At 41.4% G+C, this 23,728-nt stretch overlaps 2 protein-coding genes across 2 annotated transcripts; both read right to left on the bottom strand.

Moving 5' to 3' along the window:
• Positions 1-8,088: 8,088 nt before the first annotated feature.
• Positions 8,089-11,833, bottom strand: LOC117530903 (leucine-rich repeat, immunoglobulin-like domain and transmembrane domain-containing protein 2). Its single transcript, XM_034193860.1, has 3 exons — positions 11,671-11,833; positions 10,760-11,541; positions 8,089-8,971 (listed from the first exon to the last, which is right to left on the bottom strand). Exons 1-3 carry the CDS (start codon positions 11,823-11,825, stop codon positions 8,184-8,186), a joined length of 1,725 nt encoding a protein of 574 aa, XP_034049751.1. The 5' UTR covers positions 11,826-11,833; the 3' UTR covers positions 8,089-8,183.
• A 2,368-nt stretch (positions 11,834-14,201) lies between these two features.
• On the bottom strand, positions 14,202-19,277 carry lrit1b (leucine-rich repeat, immunoglobulin-like and transmembrane domains 1b). The gene is made up of 4 exons (XM_034193784.1): positions 19,038-19,277; positions 16,988-17,448; positions 15,995-16,300; positions 14,202-15,896 (listed from the first exon to the last, which is right to left on the bottom strand). The coding sequence occupies exons 1-4, from the start codon at positions 19,157-19,159 to the stop codon at positions 14,833-14,835; spliced, it is 1,953 nt and encodes a 650-aa protein (XP_034049675.1). The 5' UTR covers positions 19,160-19,277; the 3' UTR covers positions 14,202-14,832.
• Between the last annotated feature and the right edge of the window lie 4,451 nt (positions 19,278-23,728).

Raw genomic sequence — 23,728 nt, 5'->3', positions numbered from 1 at the left:
TATGGTATATATGAGGGTGTCCATCTGTCTCATTCACATTATGAATAAACCTCTTCTGACGTTGCTTGCGTTGTTCTCTGGCTCGGTCCACAGTGAGCTGCAATTCTTGGGTCAACCACCAGGCCAGGAATCCGAGGAGCACGAAACACACTAAGATCACAACGCAACCGGCTGCCCTACCAACAGTCCGGCAGCGGCGGCGCTGAGCACGCCGCTCCGGGGTCTGCTGTAGTTCAGTCATGATTGCTAGGATACAGTGTTGTTAACCAACCTCACCTAATAGTGCAAGGATCTCCCTGCTTCACTGGCATTGAGACAGTCTATTACTAATTAAATAGACTCCCTTTGTAGCCAGACTTCCCCTTACACTGTGGAGGCAGCCAACACACGCTGTATCTTACAGTGATGTATCCACGTTGATCTCTCCGCTATCTTTACTGCAGTTGGTGTTGTTAACAGCACTTGGTATGGACCTTCCCAACGAGGACTGGACCAGTTCTTCCTCTTAATCACTCTGATGAACACCCAGTCTCCTGGCTAGACTACTGGAAGGCCGTCCTGTGGAAGATCAAAATTATTCGGCAGTAAATGTGTTTAAGTTATCTCTTTCTGTGTTAATGTCTTTTTCATAAAATTTGCTAATGTTTGTTCCTCATCTGCTGTTTTAGTATCCATGTCAAAATTGGTAGACGATATGGTCGTCCATAAAGTATCTCAAATGGTGTTAACCCTGATGGTGTTGGTGTTATTCTCATATACAATTTTACTAGGTCCAAACATTCAATCCAGGTTCGTTTTGTCTCTTCTATACATTTCCTTAATCTTATTTTTATTGTGCCCTTTGTCCTTTCCACTAATCCTGCACTGTGTGGGTGGTAAGCACAATGATGTTTTAACTTAATTTTCATGTGTTCTGCTACTCTTTGTACAACTTCATTTACAAAATGTGTTCCATTATCACTGTACAATGTCTCTGGTATTCCATAATACTAGACTGTATTGATAAGGTCCACATCGATTTAGTTCAATAAAGTCCATATGGACAATTTGAAAAGGATACTGTGGTTTTGGGAATTGCCCTCTCCGGGGTCTTATACTTCCCTGTGGGTTGTGTTTCAATCAGGTAACACAGGCTTTACAAAAATTTTTTTGAGTATAAATTAAATTCATAGGTAGTAAAGTATTGGTCTACCATATATACCATCCCCCCTGTCGACACACCCATATGTCGCAATTGCAGCTGCTTTGAATAAGCTTTTGGGTAGGATGGGTTTGTTATGTATACAATAAAGTCCTTTGGGGTTTGGGGTTGCCCCATTTTTCAACCACAAATGTCGTTCCTGCGCTGGTGCCTGTTTTTGCATATCCAATAAAAGGTCAGAATCTATTAATGGTTCATTGTCTGTCTGGCAGGCGATAAGAATGTATCCAAACGTTTGGAATAATAGCCAACTGGTTTATTTTTATTACCATGTTGTTGTAGCAAGACTGCACACATGAATCCCCGTTTTGTGTCCACCATGAGAGTGAATGGCTTGGCATAATTGGGCAGAGATAATACTGTGGAACTCACAAGTTCTTGTTTAAGAGCTGTAAACTGTTCTTCAGCTTCTTTATTCCACTGTATTTTGTCAGTCATATCCATTGGTATAGAGTGTATTAAATCCTGCAATTTCTGCACCATCTCTGCATAACATGGAATCCAGGCTCTGCAATAATTACAGATACCTAGAAAAGTCATCATTTCCTTTTTCTGCTTCAGGTTTTAACGGATATTGTTTGATCCGTGGTCTCCAATCAGATCGTGGCTTAATTTTGACTGGCGGAATATTTTTCAACAGTCCTACATCTGTGGGTGCTTTCACCCAGAGATGAGGAGGCAGTTTGGCCAATAAAGTCTCATCTTCCTGTGTCAACAACACAGATGTTGTTAAATTTCAATCATCCAGATCTACTTCATGTATCACCGGTGTCGTTCAAGCACTTACAAACTTGTATTTCCGATACAAGCCTGTGGATGGACTGAAATCCCACACCGACATTGCATCTGCTTCATGCCAATCAGTTGCTTCCTCAGCTATCTTAACAATTCCTCCAAGGTCCTTCCAGGACTGAGTGTCTGCCCTTATCAGTGAAATATGCGGCACAGCCTCAGGTTTTCCTCTGTACCATTTGTCTGCACTTTGGGTCAGCACTACACTACACACAGAGGTGGTTTTTCTGTCTGTGTATAGGTGTGCTACTGTCTGTAATTCTGATGGAATTTTCAGAAATCCTGCTCCATACCTTTCATCCTTTCATGGAGTGAATAGTATAGTTATGTGTAGATCTTTAGGTGACATCATTACTACATGTTCTCTGTTTTCACAGGTCGTCAGACCTTCCTCCAATAATTGTTCAGTTTGTCTCAATTCCGACAGATCCAAAGAGCACTGCCAGGCCTGGGCCAAATTTGTATATACAGTAGCGGGCTGCCTTTTTTGTTTTCAGATTTCTTTCTGCGTGTATGGCGTGGTCTACATACTCTTGTAACCCAGCTGTTGGGAACGTTATCATGTGTTTGTCTACCCATGCTTGGATATCTGATCTGGAGTTGGCATGGAGTGCATTTTTCAATTGTTGTTCATACACGCTATCATTTTTCAGTGGTAGAAGACCACTGTGCACTTTAAAAACTTTTTCCATTTGATGTCGATAGTCTTCGAATGGTTCATCATCTTTCTGTTTTGTGCGATTTATTTCTGTGTAATTTGACTTCTGCTGGTATTTCTGCTTAATTCTCAGCAATAGTGCGGCCAATCGATCTTCCAATTCCTGACTATCATGGGCTAATGGAGTGTGGTCTGCCTCTGCAGGATCCCAATCTCCTTTTACATCAGCCCAATCCTTTGTCACAGTTGCCATTATGACTTGTTGAACTTCATCCCCTCTAAGATTGTAGGATTTAACCAAAGCGGTTACGTCAATAATGTACTGGGCTACATCTTCTCGTGGGGGAGTTACACCTTCCACAGTTCCATCTAGGTGATACGACTTTCTAATGTTTTCTATGTCTTGCATGAATCCCTCAATGTCAACATGAGGTGATGGTATCATGTCAACTGCTGCTTTGATATCATCAGCATTCCATGTTCGATATACGAGCATGGTTGATCGGTGCCCTGGAGTTCCTGCACGAGGATTTGGTACTTCTATCAAAGGATAGGTATCTTCCTGGTCACTGTGTTCCTCCATGGGAGGAGCTGTAGGCACTTTTGTTTGACTGCGTGTTTGTGGCTTTTCTTGTTTTTCACTTTTTACTTTAGGTCGCACCGCCATATCATACTGCGGTGGTGGCACATCATCATCCTCTGGTAGAGGAGGGTACAAATGCGTTGTTGCCGGCGGTCCAGCCGTCGGTGGTTTCTGAGGTTGTTCAGGTTCTCTGTGCTGAATTATCACATCTTCTTCTGCCTTACCTACAGCTTTCTTTTTCCTTGCTTTCTCTAATCGTCGCTTCTCTGCTCCCTTCCGTCTGTTCTCTGCTTCCTCCTCCCAAAATGCCACTAAATCTGCCCCTACTTTCTGCTTCTTTTTTTATCACCTTTATGTTCCTTTTCCAACCTTTCCTTCAGTTTTTGAATACTAGTCAGGTTTAGTCGTCCGTCAAAGTCATGTTTATTTATCCAGGTCTCCAATTTCTTTGTTGCTTTTGGATTTTTTGCTTCCATAAATTTCCAGTCGTCAGTTGATAAATTTTCCTTATTTTTAGACGTCTTTCCCCCCATTTTTATTATTCCTTGTTATAATTTGGACTTCAGACGGGGGCACACCTAGGGTGTTCTAAATCTGAAGTTTTCACTTTCTTTGGACGTGACAATTAATTTGCCGTCGTGTGGTTGATTCCTTTCACCTCCCCGTAGGAAGCGGAATCACTTGCCTCTGCATCCACACACACGGTTGTCACTTACGTTGTCCAAAGTATTACACTTTCACACTTTTATTCTCAAAAACCGGTATTACTTCGTATTAAAACAGAGGAGTCCGTACCCTCCTTCGGAATTTAACTACGTGCGTCCCTCGCAACCGTAGAGGAGTCCGCCCTCCTCGCGGAGTTTAACTGCTTTACATTAACAGACGATTCCACGCCATCGCTTACGGAGTTTAACTGTTTATGTGATCACACTTTTATTCCCTACCGGTACGCGTATATAAACAGAGGAGTCCGCACCCTCCTTCAGAATTTAACTACGTGCGTTCCTCGCCATCGTAGAGGAGTCCGACCTCCTTACAGAGTTTAACTGTGTTTCATTAACAGACGATTCTGTATCATCGCTTGCGGAATTTAACTGTTTATGTGATCTGATCACCATTCACTCAGTACTGTTACAAAGAAATTCTACTCACTGACTCGACTTCCTGTCTGTCTTCTTCGGGAAAATCTCGTCAACCAGACGATGCCACCGGCGGTCGACAATTGCAGACACGATCAATCGATCGGACCTTGGCCAAGGATTTACGTCTGGACTTGACGACCTCCGCCGGACACCTCCGGTATTGTTGAGATCCCGGACGTAGCCCCCAGTCAATGTTGGGTATTTTCGCCTCCAAACATTCTTAAAACCTTTAACAAGACAGAGTCAAGAACCACCAGTGAGACAGAAAGTCAAATTTAGCTCGCGAGGAGTGCAAGTCAGGCTGTACACCAAAGCTACACTAAAGTCTGGCCTGCGCTCCTGCTCTTTTATTTAGGACTTCCCTACATACATGGGCGGTACAGCTCCTAAGGGGAGGAGTGATAGCGCGTGAGCTGTTGCCGCAGAACCGCTGATTGCACAATACATTCAGGACTTTCAGAACCTTTTTAATCTTGGGCTCGATTAAGATGTGTTTAAGACATCTAACGATTAATCACACTTCTTCTGACACAAGGACTAATGTATCATAATCACACTGTGGTTGGAACATTCAATTCTCTATTCTTTATCTCACTGCTCCGCTTATGGCTGCATTCTGCCTGGGTCATCTTCACATGTCCTGAAAAAGAGCTTAGCGTGCACACAGAGATACCACAACTTGCAGAAGCACGTCATGTCACATATCTTAAGTAACCTTCACCCATCACATCAGTACACTTTATCAGAGCAGAGAGAACTACATTCTACCAGAGCAGAGAACACAAAACATGCATGATAAAATAAAATAGTGTATCTACAGAATAACTCCAACAGTGGATGTCATCCGCAGCCAAAATTTTGTGCAGCTCAAAAATCCTGGTAACGGAAAAATGTGCCTCTGCGGATAATTGTGGATGTGTGCGGATGTCGGCCGACTCATATAAGCATGTTTCACGCATATTGCGGATGTTACGCAAATATGAGCCAATTTTGTGCACAGTCCATACGCAAATCCTCCTAAACACCAGCGGGACAGGGCGCTTAGTTTTTTATTCTTAATAAATGTGCAAAAAATTCAAAAAACCTTTTTTCCATGTTGTCATTATGGGATGTTGTGAGTAGAATTTTGAGGGAAAAAAATGAATTTACTACATTTTGGAATAAGGCTGTAACATAACAAAATGTGGAAAAAGTGAAGTGCTATGAAAACTTTCCAGATGCACTGTACGAGGTCTATTAGAAAAGTATCCGACCTTATTATTTTTTCAAAAACCATATGGATTTGAATCACGTGTGATTACATCAGACATGCTTACATCAGACATGCTTGAACCCTCGTGGGCATGCGAGAGTTTTTTCACGCCTGTCGGTTACGTCATTCGCCTGTGGGCAGTCTTTGAGTGAGGACTCGTCCACCCGCTCGTCGATTTTTTTCATTGTTTAGGAATGGCTCAGAGACTGTTGCTTTGCTTGATAAAAATTTTTTCAAAACTGTAAGGCACAACTGAGTGGACACCATTCAATAAATTCAGCTGGTTTTCGGTAAAAATTTTAACGGCTGATGAGAGATTTTGGTCTGGTAGTGTCGCTTTAAGGACGGTCCACGGTGCCTGACGGCGATCTGTGCTTCGCGGCGGCAGCGTCTCGCCGTTTCAAGTTGAAAACTTCCACATTTCAGGCTCTGTTGACGCAGTAAGTCGTCAGAGAACAGAGAACTTTCAGAAGAAGTCGGCATGAGGAGTTTATTCGGACATTCCATTGTTAACGGTCATTTTGTAATGAAAGAACGTGCGGGCAGAGTCGCATGTCGGGCCGGACCCGACCGCGGGGGGTCGCGGCAGGAAAAACACCTCCGTTGGAAATCTTAACGGGCAAGTTGGAACATGCCCAAGCTGTTAAACAATTTCTCAGTTAGTCACTTGTTGAAAGCCATTAAAAGCCGCCTGAATTCTACAAATGGTTTTCAACACGGAGGTGTTTTTCCTGTCGCGGCGCACACAGATTTGCCGAGTCGTCACGGAAACGACTCGGCGAATTTGCGCGCACGTCTTTCATTAAAAAAAATGTCCTTAAACAGTGGAATGTCCGCATAAATTCCTCATGCCGGCCTCTTCTGAATCTTCTCTGTTCTCTCACGATGTTCTGGGTGAATTAAGCCTTAAATTAGGATGTTTTCAGCTCGAAACAGCCGAACGACGGCGCCTGGAAGCGCTGCAGGACGTCCCGCTCCGTGGGAAGTCCTTACACCGACAGAAACACCCCATAATCTCTCATCAGCCGTTAAACTTTTCACAGAAAACCAGCTTAATTTCTCGAATAGTGTCCACTCGGATATTCCTCACAGGTCCAGAAAAAATTTTGATAAAGCAACGCGCGCCGTCTGGAGCAGCGTATGAAACAAAGGAATTCAGCCGAGAGGGCGGGACCACATCGCACTCAAGGCCTGCCCACAGGGAAATGACGTCACCGACACGCGTGAAAAAACTCACGCATGCGCACGAGGGTTCAAGCATGATTGGTGTAATCGCATGTCATTCAAATCCATATAGTTAAAAAAAAAATAAAAGGGTCGGTTTATTATCTAAGAGACCTCGTATATTGAAAGGAGCCTATATCTATCTATCTATCTATCTATCTATCTATATTATATTCTTTCATTAAAAAAATTCTCTGGTGGCCATCATTACTTCCTGTTAGTAAAAGCAAATGTTTTCTCACTAGGATTCAGATACGTATAAACATTATAATCTCCTGAGCACTTTACATACAGACACATAAGACATTATAGCTTATGTAATAAATCCTTTGAGTGACTGTGTAAAAATATATCACTACATATCAGCAATTTTACCCCTTTAATCCACATCATACATCATTACAACACAGTACACGTACAATCCATGAAAACAAAAGCTATTTAAAAAAGTGAATTAACAATCATTACTGAATAAATCATGTTACAAGAAAGAAAAATGTACATGAGTATGATTTTTGCATTCATTTGTAAATTTGTGAATGAATAAATTTCCATTTATTATGAAAATGTAAAAAAAGAGTTGCCCAAAGCCAAGAAGCTAAATGTGTTTTTCAACAAAAATCTATCTTCAACATGGTGAATTATACAGTTAAAAACAAATTATTCTGAAAACTAAAGAAAAAAGGCATTTGCAGTTGGATATTTACACGAGGAGCCTTAAATGTCACATATTTACATACATAAATGAGCTCCTTCGCAAAATTCAAAGTGCTTTATGTAATAAAACTAGAAATGGCTTGATTGTGTTTTTAACAATATTTTCTGAATCATTTATTTAAAATAGGATTTTTTTGTGTCTGTTTTTGCAAAATAAATCTTACCTTGTACATGCAGTAAATCTAATATTACACCAAATCACTGCAGAAATTGTAAAAATGCAACTTAAAATCATGTTTTTAGGCAGGGATCTTCTTTTTTTTACTAAGTCAGAGTCCTTTTTTTAAAAGAAAGATACTATATTTACATTATTGTCTCAAATGTACTGAGATCAGTCAGTATGTTGGGGCTTCATTGGTCTCACCCAGGTCAAGCCGGTCTTACCCAGGATCAATGTCTTGTCCATTTATGGCTTGGTCAGGAGTTAGATGGAGTTAGGCACTGCCGAGATAGCAACATTTGATATCACAGCATTTAAGCTTCAAATCTGTTCTTCAGAAATCCTCTGGGTGACATCGCAGAGGGTTTGTCCAGTGAACATACAGACTCTGGTTTTGCCATAATAGTATTGCAATTGTAATCCGGCATTATAGGTATAATTCCTGATTTACATCCTAGTATAAATAAGCTGCACTTCCTCCTTTGCACCGATCTTCAGACTTCCTCCTCTTTTTGAACTTCTCCTCTGAGTCCTTGCAGAGACCTTCATCACTAGCAGCCTGCATGCTGTCAAAAGTGCCTTGCCTGTCCACTCCCTGCAGATTGTCTCCCTGCAGCCTGCGCTTCCTCCACAGATCCATGCAGCGCTCCACGCAGCTGAACCTGGCCTCCGTGGTGCAGGCGTACATACCGGCGGGCATGGCCAGCACCATAGCGCACACAATAACAATGATATGGATCAGACGCTCCCTCTGCTCTAACTCACTGATGTCACTTCCTGTCACAAACACAACGCACTGGCCTTCATGAGGCGGATGGTTTTTCAGACTCACACACACCTCGTATTTAGTGACGGGCAGCAAGTTGCTGACTGAGTAGCTGTTGATACCAGGTCCGATGTAAATTATCTCCTTTTTGAGTGAATCATATTTCCCAAAGTGGATGGTGAACCAGGTTTCGGCGGGGTTGTCCGTGACCGCGTACCACTCTAGTGTGATGCCATAAACTGTCTGCTTGGCGATGCGGATGTCGATGTAGGCATTCTCATCAGATGACATCATAGGGGAATGTGGAGGAAGAAGTACAGAGGAATCAGCGGAGATGATATTAACCACGATACTGACGGAGGAGTTGCCAATAAAGTTATTGGCCATGCAAGTGTAGATTCCTCTGTCTGCCAGATGGAGAGATGGGATCACCAGCTGAGATCTGATGGTCTCCTCATCTACATCAGTCTCAGTAACTGTAAGGAGATGAAAAAAGTCACATTACATCAACAAAAACAGTGTCAGATAAGATGTGCTTGTAACTGCAGCCAGCAGGTGGTGCTGTGCAGTGATCAAACACACCAATAAACAGAAAATGTTCTCATGATGGATGTTTGGAGCTTTGGGTTTTAGCCTCATGGTTCGAGCATCTGCATCACGTACTGAAGACTGTTGGTTTTCACCCAGTGAAGGACAATGCAGGTTGCACATTATTGCTGCCTGTTGCTACAGTTGCTACATGCACAAACCAGTGGAACTCCCAACTGCCAACCACACAGGTAGGCTATCAGTCCATCCTTACCAAAAAAAAAAAAATCCCAACAAAAAAGTGTACTTAACGTTAATTTGATTACATATGCTTAAGTAAACCTCAAGTTTACATCATACAAGGGGCAACTGAGAAGTTTTGAGCCTGACCCAGAAAAACTAAGGCGTGGTTCTCCATCTTTTGCATTTGAGAAACCAACATTTCTCAAGAATGTGTGAAATTTTGACTCACTGGGGGCAATGTTGAGAAATGTTGTTTTCTCAGAATGCAAGAGATAGAGAACCACGCCCTACTTTATCTGGGCCAAGTTCAAAACTTCTCAATCATTCCTCATAAGTATACTTTCTAGTGTACATGTAAGTATGCTATTTCATTACAGATAGTAGTTATATACTTGTAGCCCACTTATGAGTATATAAAAATACACTAACCCAAAAGACTTTAATGATTGTCAGAGTTTTATGGGGATTCAAACCAAGGACCATAGTTTTGACTCTGTGTGGATGAGAGAAGATCCAAAATAAATTCATACTTGTGCACCCAATTCTTGGTTTTTAAAGTCATTAATGATGTATGCTATACAATCATTCCACCCTGGCAAAAGAACAGTTCAAAGACATCATTAAAAACTCTAAATTACAATGACATTCGTGATGAGTATATGGAAATGTTGGACCACCACTGTAAATGTGAAAGTGTTCCTTTTATGGCACATTACCCAGTCATTAGGTCTGCATCCACCATACTGCGGAACCATCTTAGGGCCTGGATACCAACTGCCCAGACAACTTGTTCACCCCCACTCAAATTTTTGTGCATATCTTTCGGTCATTGGTATGGACTATTTTCCTCATTTTAGAATCATAGCGACTAGAAATGACCATTTCAAAGTTTTTAAGTAGTTTTAAGATGTTTGTAACACCCAAGGTTTATTGAGACTTTCTAAAAATTGCTGTGATGAACTTTGAGCACAACTTGCAGCCTACTGCAGCTATATTGAACCCATTTGTAAAATCTCCATCAAACCCCCAGCTTTTGAACAGCACGGCTCATTTGGAGGAGTAGGTCACTTTTTAAGTTGAACAAAATCTTGCTGTTTCTGTCTGTACATCTCTGCAAGTGTTTCTGTACAAGACACTAGACCCAGTTACTCATTAGTGTGCAAGCAGACCCAATGTACTGGAGGTCTGGATAATTGCAGATGTGGATCTTCTCCACATCTTGGAGAAGGCCAAGAGGACAGGTGGCTGCCATCCACAACCCAAGGTGGTTGTGTAGTATGATGGATGCATTGACATATGGCACCCGTGTGCTCCTAGACACGACCGGATCATACCCATTGCTAGCTAATTCATTATTACTTCAATTATTAATTTAATGTAATTTCTGTTTAAAAAGAAGGTCTAGAATTAAGCTCAAATTTAATTTAGTCAGACAGAATTCTTCACAATACCTCTTTTTCACCCTTCAGCAGTACAAAAATAAATATTCTTACCTGAAAATGCTCTTATAATCTTTAGACTGTACATCCACTGAATGGTCGGACTAGGCCTCGCCTTGACTAAGCATGCAAGCGTTATGTTTGCTCCAAGGGGTAAAGTGATGTTGGTTTCTGGTGCAGAGGCCACCGGACTCATGCATGATTTCAAGAAGGTCTCATGGAAATACTTCCCAGCTTTGGCAGCAGGTCCCGAGCACATCAAATAGGAGTTCATCAAAATGATGGGAGGACTGACCTCCCTGATGAATTCAACAAAGCCTTTGAGGCGGCAGTCGCACAACCATGGATTTTCATGCAGTGCCAGAACCACATTGGAGACCAGCCCTTCTTTCACCCATGTTTTCATTGCTGCTTGGTAAAGGGGCCAGTTAATGAAGACATCTTTTGATATGACACTAATCTGATTGAAGGATAAATCGAAATAGGTTAGTCCAGGTAAGTATTTCAGAGCGTGTTCTGGCAGGACGTCCAGTCGGTTGTGCTTCAAGTCCAAAATCTTGAGCGTTGGTGTGTCCTGAAACACAGTCCATGGTATTGAGGTTAGCTTGTTTCCTTGTAGTCTCAGCTCAGTCAGGTTTGTCAGCCCCTCAAGGCTTTTAATGCTCATCACAGTGATTTCATTAAAATTCAGCCAAAGGAACTCCAAAGCACAAACTTTAGAGAAAGACCCACGAGGTAACTCGGTCAGGTGGCAGTTTTCAATACGAATTTTTGTAAAATCATCTGGAATATCTTCTGGAATGTGTCTCATGGGAGCTTCCATACACACTAAAGATCTAGAATGGTAAACCAGGAAAAGAGGTGGTTAAAAAACATCCTATATTTCTTCACAGGTTTGTGGTTTGTACTATTTTTGCTAGGTAGGTTATAACCTACTTTCAAGAACTGGTCATTAGGCCGCTTACCTTCCCAAGGAGTCATTGGTGCAAGAACAACCAATGACACATGCTGATGATCCATGACTCATAAGACAAATTCCAAATGATATAGTTAATGTGAGATAAAAGACGTCCATTTTCCTGGAGTTGCATGTGAAACAGGCCCTGTCAGAGCAGGACATGTCCACCGACTGCATGGAAGAAAGCCTATTATCTTAATCTTTCTTGACGTAACACTTAAGAGGACATGCGAGACAAACAGGACAGGTGCATATTTAGCAGTGGGTCACTTTGTGTCTCACGGATTATCTGACTAACTCTCCATAAAGGTTGTTGAATCAGAATTTAACAAGTTAGATATTTTATATTTTTGAGTTGCAACTTCTGGTATAACTAATTTAATTTATTCATAGCAAAGCAGAGAAATTAACCTGACAGGAGGTTCGTCTGAATTAAGAGGCCTGTAGCCCATTGAGATCAGCGGCACAGAGAGGGAGGGCTGCACAGAGACAGATGTCTGGAAAGGACTGTAATCTGACCTCAGTCATCCCAACACGAGTCAGCTCTCAGGTTGTTCAAGGCAAAAACGGCACTGAAACAAATAACAGCAATGACATATATATATATATATATATATATATATACACGAGGTCTATTAGAAAAGTATCCGACCTTATTATTTTTTTCAAAAACCATATGGATTTGAATCACGTGTGATTACATCAGACATGCGTGAACCCTCGTGGGCATGCAAGAGTTTTTTCACGCCTGTCAGTTACGTCATTCGCCTGTGGGCAGTCTTTGAGTGAGGAGTCGCCCACCCTCTCGTCAATTTTTTCATTGCTTAGGAATGGCTCAGAGACTGCTGCTTTGTTTGATCAAAATTTTTTCAAAACTGTAAGGCACAACTGAGTGGACACCATTCGATAAATTCAGCTGGTTTTCAGTAAAAATTTTAACGGCTGATGAGAGATTTAGGTCTGGTAGTGTCACTTTAAGGACGGCCCACGGCGCCTGATGGTGATCTGCGCTTCGAGGCGGCAGCGTCTTGCCGTTTCAAGTTGAAAACTTCCACATTTCAGGCTCTGTTGACCCAGGAAGTCGTCAGAGAACAGAGAACTTTCAGAAGAAGTCGGCATGAGGAGTTTATTCGGACATTCCATTGTTAACGGACATTTTGTAATGAAAGAACGTGCGGGCAGAGTCGCATGTCGGGCCGGACCTGACCGCGGGGGGTCGCGACAGGAAAAACACCTCCGTTGGAAACAACGGACAAGTTGGAACATGCCCAAGCTGTTAAACAATTTCTCAGTTACTCACTTGTTGAAAGACATCAAAAGCCGCCTGAATTTTACAAATGGTTTTCAACACGGAGGTGTTTTTCCTGTCGCGGCGCACACATATTCGCCGAGTCGTCACGGAAATTTGCGTGCACGTCTTTCATTAAAAAATGTCCTTAAACAGTGGAATGTCCGCATAAAGTCCTCATGCTGGCCTCTTCTGAATCTTCTCTGTTCTCTCACAACATCCTGGGTGAATTAAGCCTTAAATTAGGATGTTTTCAGGTCGAAACAGGCCGACGACGGCGCCTGGAAGCGCTGCAGGACGTCCCGCCCCGTGGGAAGTCCTTACACCGACAGAAACACCCCATAATCTCTCATCAGCCGTTAAACTTTTCACCGAAAACCAGCTTAATTTCTCGAATAGTATCCACTCGGATATTCCTCACAGGTCCAGAAAAAATTTTGATAAAGCAACGCGCGCCGTCTGGAGCAGCGTGTGAAACAAAGGAATTCAGCCGAGAGGGCGGGACCACATCGCACTCAAGGCCTGCCTACAGGGAAATTACGTCACCGACACGTGAAAAAACTCACGCATGCGCACGAGGGTTCAAGCATGATTGGTGGAATCGCATGTCATTCAAATCCATATAGTTAAAAAAAAAAATAAAAGGGTTGGTTTATTGTCTAATAGACCTCGTATATATATATATATATATATATATATATATATATATATATATATATATATATATATATATATATATACACACACATTTATTCACTCTTTTGCACTTTATGGATTATGAAGAGTCTGAGGTTTTCAGAATCATGTAAATATTATCTAATGGTTTTAGGACCTCCCAGTCCGATAGATTTGTAAAGTTACAAAGTAATTACTGTTGACTGCTCAATGGCATTTCAGTGTGTATCAACTCAACATTTGAGAAATGGTGTCTATCAATCATTTAATGAATCTATTCTATTGCACATATATGATGCACTCAAAAGGATTCTCTGAAAGGACAACAGGACTTGTGCTGAGAAGGTTTTTGCTTTTTTTTTTTTTTTTTTTACTTCAGTCCATCCATCTGTAAAATGGGTACTACCCTCAAGTGAGGAAGTAACTTTCATTGGAATGGCGTCCTGTCCTGAGAGCATCATAGACTCTCATCCACTTGATCCTACGGAATCTGGAGATAAGCACCAGCACCAGTGAGCCTCAGGGCCACCCTTGGCACTGGTATTGTACTCTAACAAAGGCAATCAAACATCCTGAATGAATGTTCATGCATTCAAATATCACTGCATCTAATTCAAATAGTGTACTGGTATAAAAAATTATTTTTTATGCAATCATACATATGTGTGTATTTCAGGTTACAAATATATTCATTATAAAATAAAATGGATTTTAGGATTTTGATCACGCAGCAAACCTGGCACATTAACATGACACTGACATGCAAAAGGTCTAACTGCGGATTTCATTAAATACTTTGAAATAAAGAGTTCTGCAGAAGACAATTGTGACATCACAGAGGGGAGAAAAAGGTTTGAATTGTATGTGCATATGGGTAGCATTTCAAAATTGCTATGCAGGAATGAAAGAAAGTATGAAAGAAAAACAATTTAAAGTGCATAGTGATTTTTACACATAGCCGGAGAGCCTTAATATTATAATTATCTGTTTATTTATACTTAATTCTATTTTTGTAGTTCACCAAATCAATAGTGGCTTTAATCCCACAAGGCTTTAAACAAATCCGTGGATAACAGAGCTATAGGTGTCCACTGGAGCATAGTAAAAGGGAATTCCTTGGAGTATTTTTGCAACTCCTGCTTTGTTGCTCAGCAGTTAGAAAACAACACTCTGTCCCAAGGAGGCTCAGGCATACAGTTGTTGATACTAGCAGAAGTACTCATTCGGTGGCCCCTCAGTCCTGGCTGTAGCCTCAGAGTCCACACTGGACCTGGCTGAAAGAAGCCGGTTGGATTCATCAGGGTTGAGCCTGGTCAGATACTCCCCCTCCATCCCTTTAGCTCTAGTTGGGCCGAGGGTCTCAAAAGTGACATAAGAGTCTTGCATTTCTTTGGATTGCCTCCCCAGCAGCTTTTGGCAGCGCTTCTTTAAAGCCCTGCAACACACAATCAGTGTCAGGGGCACAGCGATCACACACGCCACTGTTATCACCACCACATTAATGAGTTTCTGAGTGCTACTCGCAGTGGCTGCCTCATCCGTTGAGAAGATTACACACTGCTCCTTTTTTGGGATCAAGCCTTTGATGCAAACGCAAGCAATGTACTTTGTCTTTGGCACAAGGCCGTCTATTGTGATTCGGTTCTTTCCTGCGCCTACGTTAATCCGGCGCATATCTCGCTCCCCAAATACAGCATATAGCACGCTGAATTCTGTGGTATTTGTGGCTGTAGGGGCCCGCCAGTTCAGAGTGATGGCGTGGTCGGAGTCGCCGATCACCTTTACTGAGCGTACAATCCTTTTCTCTGGAATCTGTTGTAAGGAGGACGCATTGGCTGCCAAGTGACTGAGAGCATCCTGCTGCTCCTTGATGGGCCTTGTAGTGCCAGATGCTCTACCTTGCCCCTGACCAGCGCTGTCAGAGACGCTGTAGCTCTCGACTTCATATCTCCCTATGATGCCTTTACTGACGAGAGGCTCAATGATGGATTTGGCAGCTGTGGTGGTTGATGGAGGTACATATCTGGCAATAAGTTTCTCTTGGTACGCCGCCCTTCCGATGCTGCCTGTTTTCTTCCCTCTGGCTCTCTTGGCAGTGCTGCCCATTTCCTCTGACTGGAAGGAATCTGTGATCACCAAGGAGATGATGGCATCTGCTGTGCCCACAAAGTTTGTTGCTTTGCACATATATTTTCCAGAATCATGAAAGGAGACGGCAGGTACGCTCAGGATTGACCAAATGATGCCCTCCTTTGAGATTTCTTCCTGAACTGAAAAACAAAGTAGAGTTGAGCATAGTGCTACAAAAGTATACCTTTAATCTCATTAGGTGTATCAGTAAGTCTGAGATTATTTTATCTGAGGTTACCGGTGCCGTTCATTTTCTTGCCATCAGCACGACTCCAGGACAGTTCAGGGATTGGGACTCCGACTGTGCCGCAGCGCAACAGGACATTGTTTCCCAGGGAGCTCCGAACGCGAGCCACGGCTGTATGCACCCGAGGACCCTGACACCTCTGCAGCTCGGCTTCAGTGAAAAGAACCCCTGACAAGCTCTCTGGATCCGCACACTTCAACCTGGTGTCAATTAGAGCCACGGATGATGATGGTGACTTCTGAAACTGGACCAGATCAAAGAGGCGACAGTCGCACAGCCATGGATTGTCATGGAGACCTGAGAAGACGACCCAAACATGTCATTTCAGACCGATCAAGTTAAGGCAGCAAGTGAACGGAAGTAGTCTGAAACCTTGTCAATCTGGACTCCAAAGCCTTCGAGAAATCCAAAGTATCACATTTTTAATGGTGCCACCTGACATGGAGGTGGTTTTCATACATTAATAATACCTCAACAAGAAATGCTCCTAGTGCTAGAGCACATACCTCAGCCAACACTGCACACATATCTCTGTAAATATTAGAGTGAATGTTAGCACAATTTGCAAAAAAGAAACCAAACCAAAACAAAAAACGACAAGAACAGTTTTCTTGAAACTTGGTATAAGGGACCCCAAGGAAGAAGCCATTAACTTTTTGATCCAATGAAGCTGCAGATCATGGATATGTTTTTTAAAATTTTCTTTCAACATTTTCTTTAAACATTTTTATGAATTTCACGAGAGGATCTGTGGATCGTCTCTTGAGAAATTTGCAAAATGCTGAAAAATCCCCCATGTTAAAGAAAGTGGAAATTCCTGGATCCGTCCCCTTAATCAAATCCACCCCAAAAGGTTTATTTTCTTGGCAAAACACCCCACCCTTCCACCAACGTTTGAGAAAATCAGTTTCATAGTGTTTGCATGATCTACTAACAGCACCCAATACCATTACCTCCATGGTGGAGGCAAAAACGAGTCCTCACCTAGAATTAGTTTGGAGGACTCCATGTCCTGGGAAGGCTTCACACTCAACCACATTGTCAGAACATCAGCAGGAATGGTCGTCAAACTGTTGCTGGACAAATCCAGATAGGTGATATTCATTATGTAAGTGATTGCTTCAGCTGGGATTGTAGAGATCTTGTTGTTGTGCAGATCGAGGAGCCTCAGGTTGGGGGTGTCAGTCAGAGAGCTCCAGGGAAATGATGTGAGAGAGTTGCCATCCAACCTCAGCTCGTCTAAATTGTACAGACCCCGAAAACTCTCCACACTGAGAGAATTCAGCGAATTAAAAGACATCCACAAAAATTCCAAGCTGTTAAGGTAATGGAAGGTCTTGCTTGAAACCCTTGTGATAGCTGTTTTCTCAATACGGAGCTTTGACGTATCGATGGGAAAATTTGAAGGGATGACAGTGATATCTGGATTCTTGCAAAGTACACTCCTGCAGATATGAAAAACAACAAAAATCATCTTATAAGCTGATATATAAGAACAAATTATACCTAAAACAACAGGTGAGCAACCATTAATTTAACTTCATTTAATTAATTAATTTAATTTATTTAGATTATACAGCGCCAAATCACAAAAACGTTTCCTCAAGGTGCATCACACAAGCAAGGTCTAACTTTACCAACCCCCTAGAGCAAGCACACAGGCGAAAGTGGTAAGGAAAAACTCCCTCTGATAATGAGGAAGAAACCTGAAGCAGACCAAACTCAAAGGTGTGACCCACTGCTTAGGCCATTCTACCAAACACGTTTACAATACAGAACATAACACAACAACAATTGATCAGAGTCCATGCAGGTGTCCAGTCCACCATCGGGGGGTTGGGGAGGGGTGGGGGTCATCGAGCCATTCGTTGGATCTGTTCCTGCAGCAGAGTCTGTTCTGTGTCCGCTACAGAAATCATCTAATCATACCATAAATCTAACCATAAATTTAATAATGGAATTTATATTTTCTACCTCTATATGTAGTAGAATCAGAGAGAGGATACAGAAAGTTCACATACCTTTGGGTTTTTACACATTTTAATTTCCTTATGCCATGAAATAAAGAATTCAGTCTTCTTTATGTTAAAATTTCTCAGATTATCCACTTTAACTTCACACCAACAACAAATCTATACCACATGATATATTATATTAAGGCCCTGTGACAAACTGGCATCCCGCCCAGGGTGTACCCTGCCTCATGCCCTATGACTGCTGGGTTAGGCTCCAACCCCCCGTGACCCTTAATTGAAGTAAACGGGTATAGAAAATGAATGGATGGGTCGATAATATATCAAACCCTAAATAATGCATTGCATAAGTATGGGTGCCCTTTAGTGTAACACAACTAAATCAACACTTTTTTCACCACTTTTCTTCAGACACATCAAGGGATGGGTCATGAACTTTTTGTTTTTAATTAAACATTAATACAAGCAGTAAGATACTGTGTTAGCCAGTTCTCAAAAGCTGAGTGACTTTACTAGTGAGGAAAGCCATCAACTCACCCATTACAACTCCAAAGGAGTTACATGTGCTTGGAGATGCTGTGCCTAGGGCCTCCTGCACCACAGCTCCTTGTTTTGAGAAAAGAGAGTAAAGCTAAACTCATGCTAGGCTGTGGTAATGTGGCCGAGTGGTCTAAGGTGCTGGATTTAGGCTCCAGTCATATTAATGGTGTGGGTTCAAATTCCACCACTGCTAAGAGCTTCCTGAGGTAACTTGGTTTTGGTGACTTTTATGAAGTAATGACAGTGGATTAGGTGTCCCTCACTGAATTTTTTTTTTTTTTAAAAGCCATAAAGAAAGAAATATGTGTAAAACCCCAAAGATGTGTAGATTTTCTACATCCACTGCACAGTTTAAAAATGACACAATCACATTGTTCTGACAGGCAAAGGAGATTAAACTCGCACTCCAAGTTAATCCTCCGCTCTTGAGAGTAAAGAAAGCTGCAGCGAAAATCTATTTAAAACACACTAAAAGAATAACACAGCCCAAACTGAGAGTAAATGTAAAAGGCTACTCTTACCTTGCTTTGGATCCATCGCTTAATTTGTGGAAGAAGCAGCTGCACTGTGCAGGACATGATCTGCTCAGCATAGGAACAAAAACCAAAGCCAAACAAAAAGCAACACTGAAATTTTTACTCATTTTTCCCACCGGCAGCTACTTTAAACTACCCAACTAAACTACAAATAAACACGTATGAGCCGCAGCTGAGTTTAAGTGCACAGAGGAGGCATAGTAGTTGTTGTGCAGACTGACAGCTCCATACTGCTCAGAATCCTCAGATAAAAACAGATAGGCAGGGATTAGCGGAGGACGGGTTATTTTCATTCGCACGATTAGGCTATTGCTTCCCGGAAGCTGACAGACTGCATCGTTTTCACTTTTAGAGTTTTAGATCTTTATAGCTGATTGGATGATGAATGACGAGTGCACAGTTCTGCTCAGCACCTACATGTGTATCAGGGCTGCATGATGGCACAAGGTACCATGCATCCAGAAAGTATTCACAGTGCTTCACTTTTTTTCCACATTTTACTCCAAAATGGAGTAAATTCTTTTTTTCCCCCTCAAATTCTACACACAATACCCCATAATGACAATGTGAAAAAAGTTTTATAAGATTTTTGCAAATTTATTAAAAATCAAAATAACTAAGAAATCACATGTACATAAGTATTCACAGCTGTTGCCATGAAGCTCAAAATTGAGCTCAGTTGTATCCTGTTTCCACTGATACTCTGAGATGTTTCTACAGGTTAATTGGAGTCCAACTGGGGTAAATTCTGTTGATCGGACATGATTTGGTAAGGCACACACCTGTCTGGTCACCTCCGTGACTAAGTCCCTTCTCCCCGATTGCTCAGTTTAGATGGGTGGCCAACTCTAGGAAGAGTCCTGGTGGATATGAACCTCTTCCATTTACAGATGATAGAGGCCACTGTGCTCAGTGGGACCTTCAAAGCAGCAGAAATATTTCTGTGCTCTTCCCCAGATCTGTGCCTTGAGACAATCCTGTCTCGGAGGTCCACAGACAATTCCTTTGACTTCGTGCTTGGTTTGTGCTCTGACATGCACTGTCAACTGTGGAACCTTAAGTGAGTCCATATTTTTTTTCCCTCTGCTTGGTCTAAAAAGTAACCGTTACTGACTGCCACAATTATTTTTCCTGATTTCTTATAGTGTTTCTTAAAGCCAGAAAGTTGCCATTTGAAATTACTTTAGTTTTGTGTCATGTCTGTGATCTGCTTTTTTTTCTACAAAATTAAACAACTGAATGAACATCCTCAGAGGCCGGTGATTCCATAATTATTGCCAGGGGTTGTATACGCAATATTTTGGATTAGAATACATTCTTTTCCATTTCCAGACTTTTGAATGGTAGTGTGTTTTAACAGAAGGACAATAAACATTTGTTTCAGTTGGTGGACTTCTGTTTCTCAGAGTTAGTCAGTGCAAATGCACCTCAAACAGTGCAACCTTTGTTTTGTTGCACAACCAGCAGATTATGGTGGTGATGTAACCAACTATTTGGCAATCACATGCAGCCACTACAGACATATGATCACTGGAAATCATATTACCCTACACATTATTTTTTTTAGGTCAGAAGTAGCTTTAAGAGATCAATCACATAATAATAATAATAATAATAATAATAATAATAATAATAAGAGGAAGAAGAATCAATTTTATTTGTAAAATACAAGACAAAAACATAATGAACAAAACATACAAATTAAAAACAAGCAAGCAGCACAGTTGTTGGGCTTCCAATATGTATGAATTATTGTTATGTTGCTTTTTTGGCCAAGTCTGTCTTGAAAAAAAGATTTTAATTTCAAACAGACTTTACGTGGTAAGTAAAGGATGTAATATAATAATGTAGACCTGGTTTTAATTCCTGGTCACACAACCTATCTCTCTCCATTGGAAAGACAAACCGTGGCTAGGGAAGTAACCTGCACTGGACTGGCGTCCTATACAGGGTGAGTCGTAGACTCCAATCTGCTTCATGCTACAAAATACAGATTCTAAACATCAGCACCAGTGTGTCTCAGGGCCTATATAGGATTTACTTAATCTTCTTCAATTAACATATTAGTGCATATGTAGACCCTACTCTGACTACAACCTATAAATATGACATTAATTAATTCATAATAATCCGCCAACACTAGTTTCCAATTCCACAAATTTTTACCTTGGAAAACATTGAAAAGGGCTTTTCAATGTTAAAATCAAATAATCCACTAGATATGTGATATGGATCAGATGGGGATCAAACTTAAGTCTATTCATTGAGAATGCCAGTTTGCACCTCACTGTCACAAATGAGAGTGAAAGTTTCAAGTTTCTATATGTTTCAAGTTTCATGTCCATGAAATTTGATCTACTTGTAGGTCATCTTTGTCCTCCAGGTAAACCCTGAAGATCAAAGTTATTCACTTATCCCAGGTAACAGCTTATGAGCAAGAGCATTCACCATGTTCATGTGAAATGTGGAGGCAAAAAAGCACAAATTGCTACCAGGAAAGCTTTTTTGGGTAATGTTAGTGTTTGTCCTTCCTGTGACCTTGACCTTTGAAATTGACCTTACATTTGTTGCACACCAAAAGAGGTCTTCCTCAAGTGTCTACTTGTCCACTTTGAACATGATCCAAGATGATTTGCATGCTTTGTCACACCCTTAAAAATCAAAATTTTGCCATTTTTCTTGTCATAACGTCACCAAATGACATCATAATGGAGAACTGTTGGTATATTCTGAACCCTCTTAAGAAGCCCTTTCATTTGGTGTATTACACAACATGTTTTACAGAAATATGAAATTTGACCTCCTTGTAGGTCATCTTTGACCTCAAGGCAATCCCTGAAGGTCAAGGTTGAATGGTTATCCCAGATAATGACTTATGCGGCAGACCATTAGCCTGTGATGTTTGGAGGCAAATTTTCAAAAAATTGCGATCCGGAAAGTTGTTTTTGTGAATTATGTGTTTGACCTTTTTGTGACCTTGACCTTTGACCTTAACCTCGACCCTTTTGTGTGCTGAAAGGTATCTCAATAGGACTGCTATATGTGAACTTACAACAGTCTGTCATTGTAAACTGTGTGCTCCAGAGTAAGCTAAACATGAAAAATGCAATGATTACAAAACAACAAAACAAACAAACAACAACAACAAAAAACATGTTGACTAACAGAAAACAAAGAGGGGAGATAACTTTGTTGGGGGAGGTAATTATATACAATTATACTAAGAAAAAAACAAAAGAAAATGTAGTCATTCAGAGTTATTTTATTATATGCATCACATTAAAGAAATTTTAAGAGTTTCCTCAATCCATTGCATGCTTGTTCTGGGTTGTGTCGGTTTAAATCTGATCTCATTTCATTACTCTGAGCCTCAGCAGATTAAGAGATTGTTTCACTTGGAAACTCTTGGCATGTGAAAGTGGCTCTCTTAAAGCTGCCCCATCACACTTTTTATACCATATTCAGATTAGGACATGAGACACAAATCACATCCTCCAAATATGGACTAAGTCCAATCATGTCAGAGCAGTTGGCAACCAGATGGCACATGTTCAGACACAACAATATGGGCAGTTTGAGAAAGGCTCTTATGAATCCAAAGGGACACACCATTGCTTCATAGTTAAGTTTGTCGTAATCTGTGCACAGATTAACGGCGCAATCAGATGGTGCCCAAATGTTATTTTTTCTGCTCCTTCGTTTGTCAGGTCGCATTATTATGTTCGACGTTTCAAGAAAGCAAAAGCGGTACAGAAAGGTGATCTGTTGCACAGACAGATTTTTATTAATGGACTTTTCCATGCGATGTGGTCAGACAGACATTTCATATGCAGTTTGAGAAATTTGGGCTGCGGTGAAGTTGAGTGGGCGGTGCATTGAAGGCAAGAGGTGATGCAAGCAAGAATTTACAGTGTAAACCTTAAAGGGGTCATACAGTCAGGTCCAGAAGTATTTGGAGAGTGAGGCAACTTTTGTAATTTTACCGCTGCACCACAATAGCAATGGACCTCTGAGGTGAGAACAACCAACCCCAGCTTCCTCCGGATCTCCAACTGCGACCCCCCACTCTGCAAAAATAGGCTTATTATAACATGAAATGTAAGCAAAGTGTCACATCTGAATCAAATATGTTTGAACATTTTGGTCTTTATATCTATCACTTCCATGATATCACGCTTGCACAAAGGTCTGCCAACTGCAGAGAAAGACTGCAAGCATGTCTCTAGCCTACCTAGGTTTGTGTCCCAGTTGCTTTATCCTTTGTCAGCTTCATGCGTGCCTTTGTGTGCCTGCATCCTTGTAACAGAACAGGGTCCCAAAGGGTGGTGCAGGGCTGCTGAAGATGGCGGGTGAGCTGTAGTACATGTGGGTCCCACTACACTGATCTGTATATAACACTGGATAGCTCATCGGCCAATATTTTTAAAGCAATTCGGCCGCCATATTACCACTCACGTGCCCGTCCTGAACGGTCTTTTCTATTGATCTTTAACAAGGCACACAATTTTATTCTTTGTGATTTTGACTAAAATGCCTTCATCTGCAGATATAAACTGCACAAATTGTTAGTTCAAAGGCTGTGGATAAACATTTCACCTGTAAGTATGATTGAAATGGAAAGTAATGAAAAATAATTTGGAGAGTTCTATCCCTTATTCCAGCCCTATAGGCAAAGA

The sequence above is a fragment of the Thalassophryne amazonica genome, chromosome 18 (genome assembly GCF_902500255.1).
Source record: "Thalassophryne amazonica chromosome 18, fThaAma1.1, whole genome shotgun sequence".
In the NCBI taxonomy this organism is placed as follows: Eukaryota; Metazoa; Chordata; class Actinopteri; order Batrachoidiformes; family Batrachoididae; genus Thalassophryne; species Thalassophryne amazonica.
The sequence above is the reverse complement of the archived record's forward strand: the minus strand, read 5'-3'. Positions and strand labels throughout refer to the sequence as shown.

Coding starts and splice junctions, on each gene's coding strand:
- LOC117530903 (XM_034193860.1), bottom strand. CDS start 11,825: ATGTCCTGCTCTGACAGGGCCTGTTTCACATGCAACTCCAGGAAAATG. Junction 11,542..11,670: donor ACCAATGACTCCTTGGGAAG/GTAAGCGGCCTA, acceptor TTACCATTCTAG/ATCTTTAGTGTGTATGGAAG. Junction 8,972..10,759: donor GATTATAAGAGCATTTTCAG/GTAAGAATATTT, acceptor ATCTCCTTACAG/TTACTGAGACTGATGTAGAT.
- lrit1b (XM_034193784.1), bottom strand. CDS start 19,159: ATGAGTAAAAATTTCAGTGTTGCTTTTTGTTTGGCTTTGGTTTTTGTT. Junction 17,449..19,037: donor AGCGATGGATCCAAAGCAAG/GTAAGAGTAGCC, acceptor TCATATCTGCAG/GAGTGTACTTTGCAAGAATC. Junction 15,897..15,994: donor CAAGAAAATGAACGGCACCG/GTAACCTCAGAT, acceptor TTTGTTTTTCAG/TTCAGGAAGAAATCTCAAAG.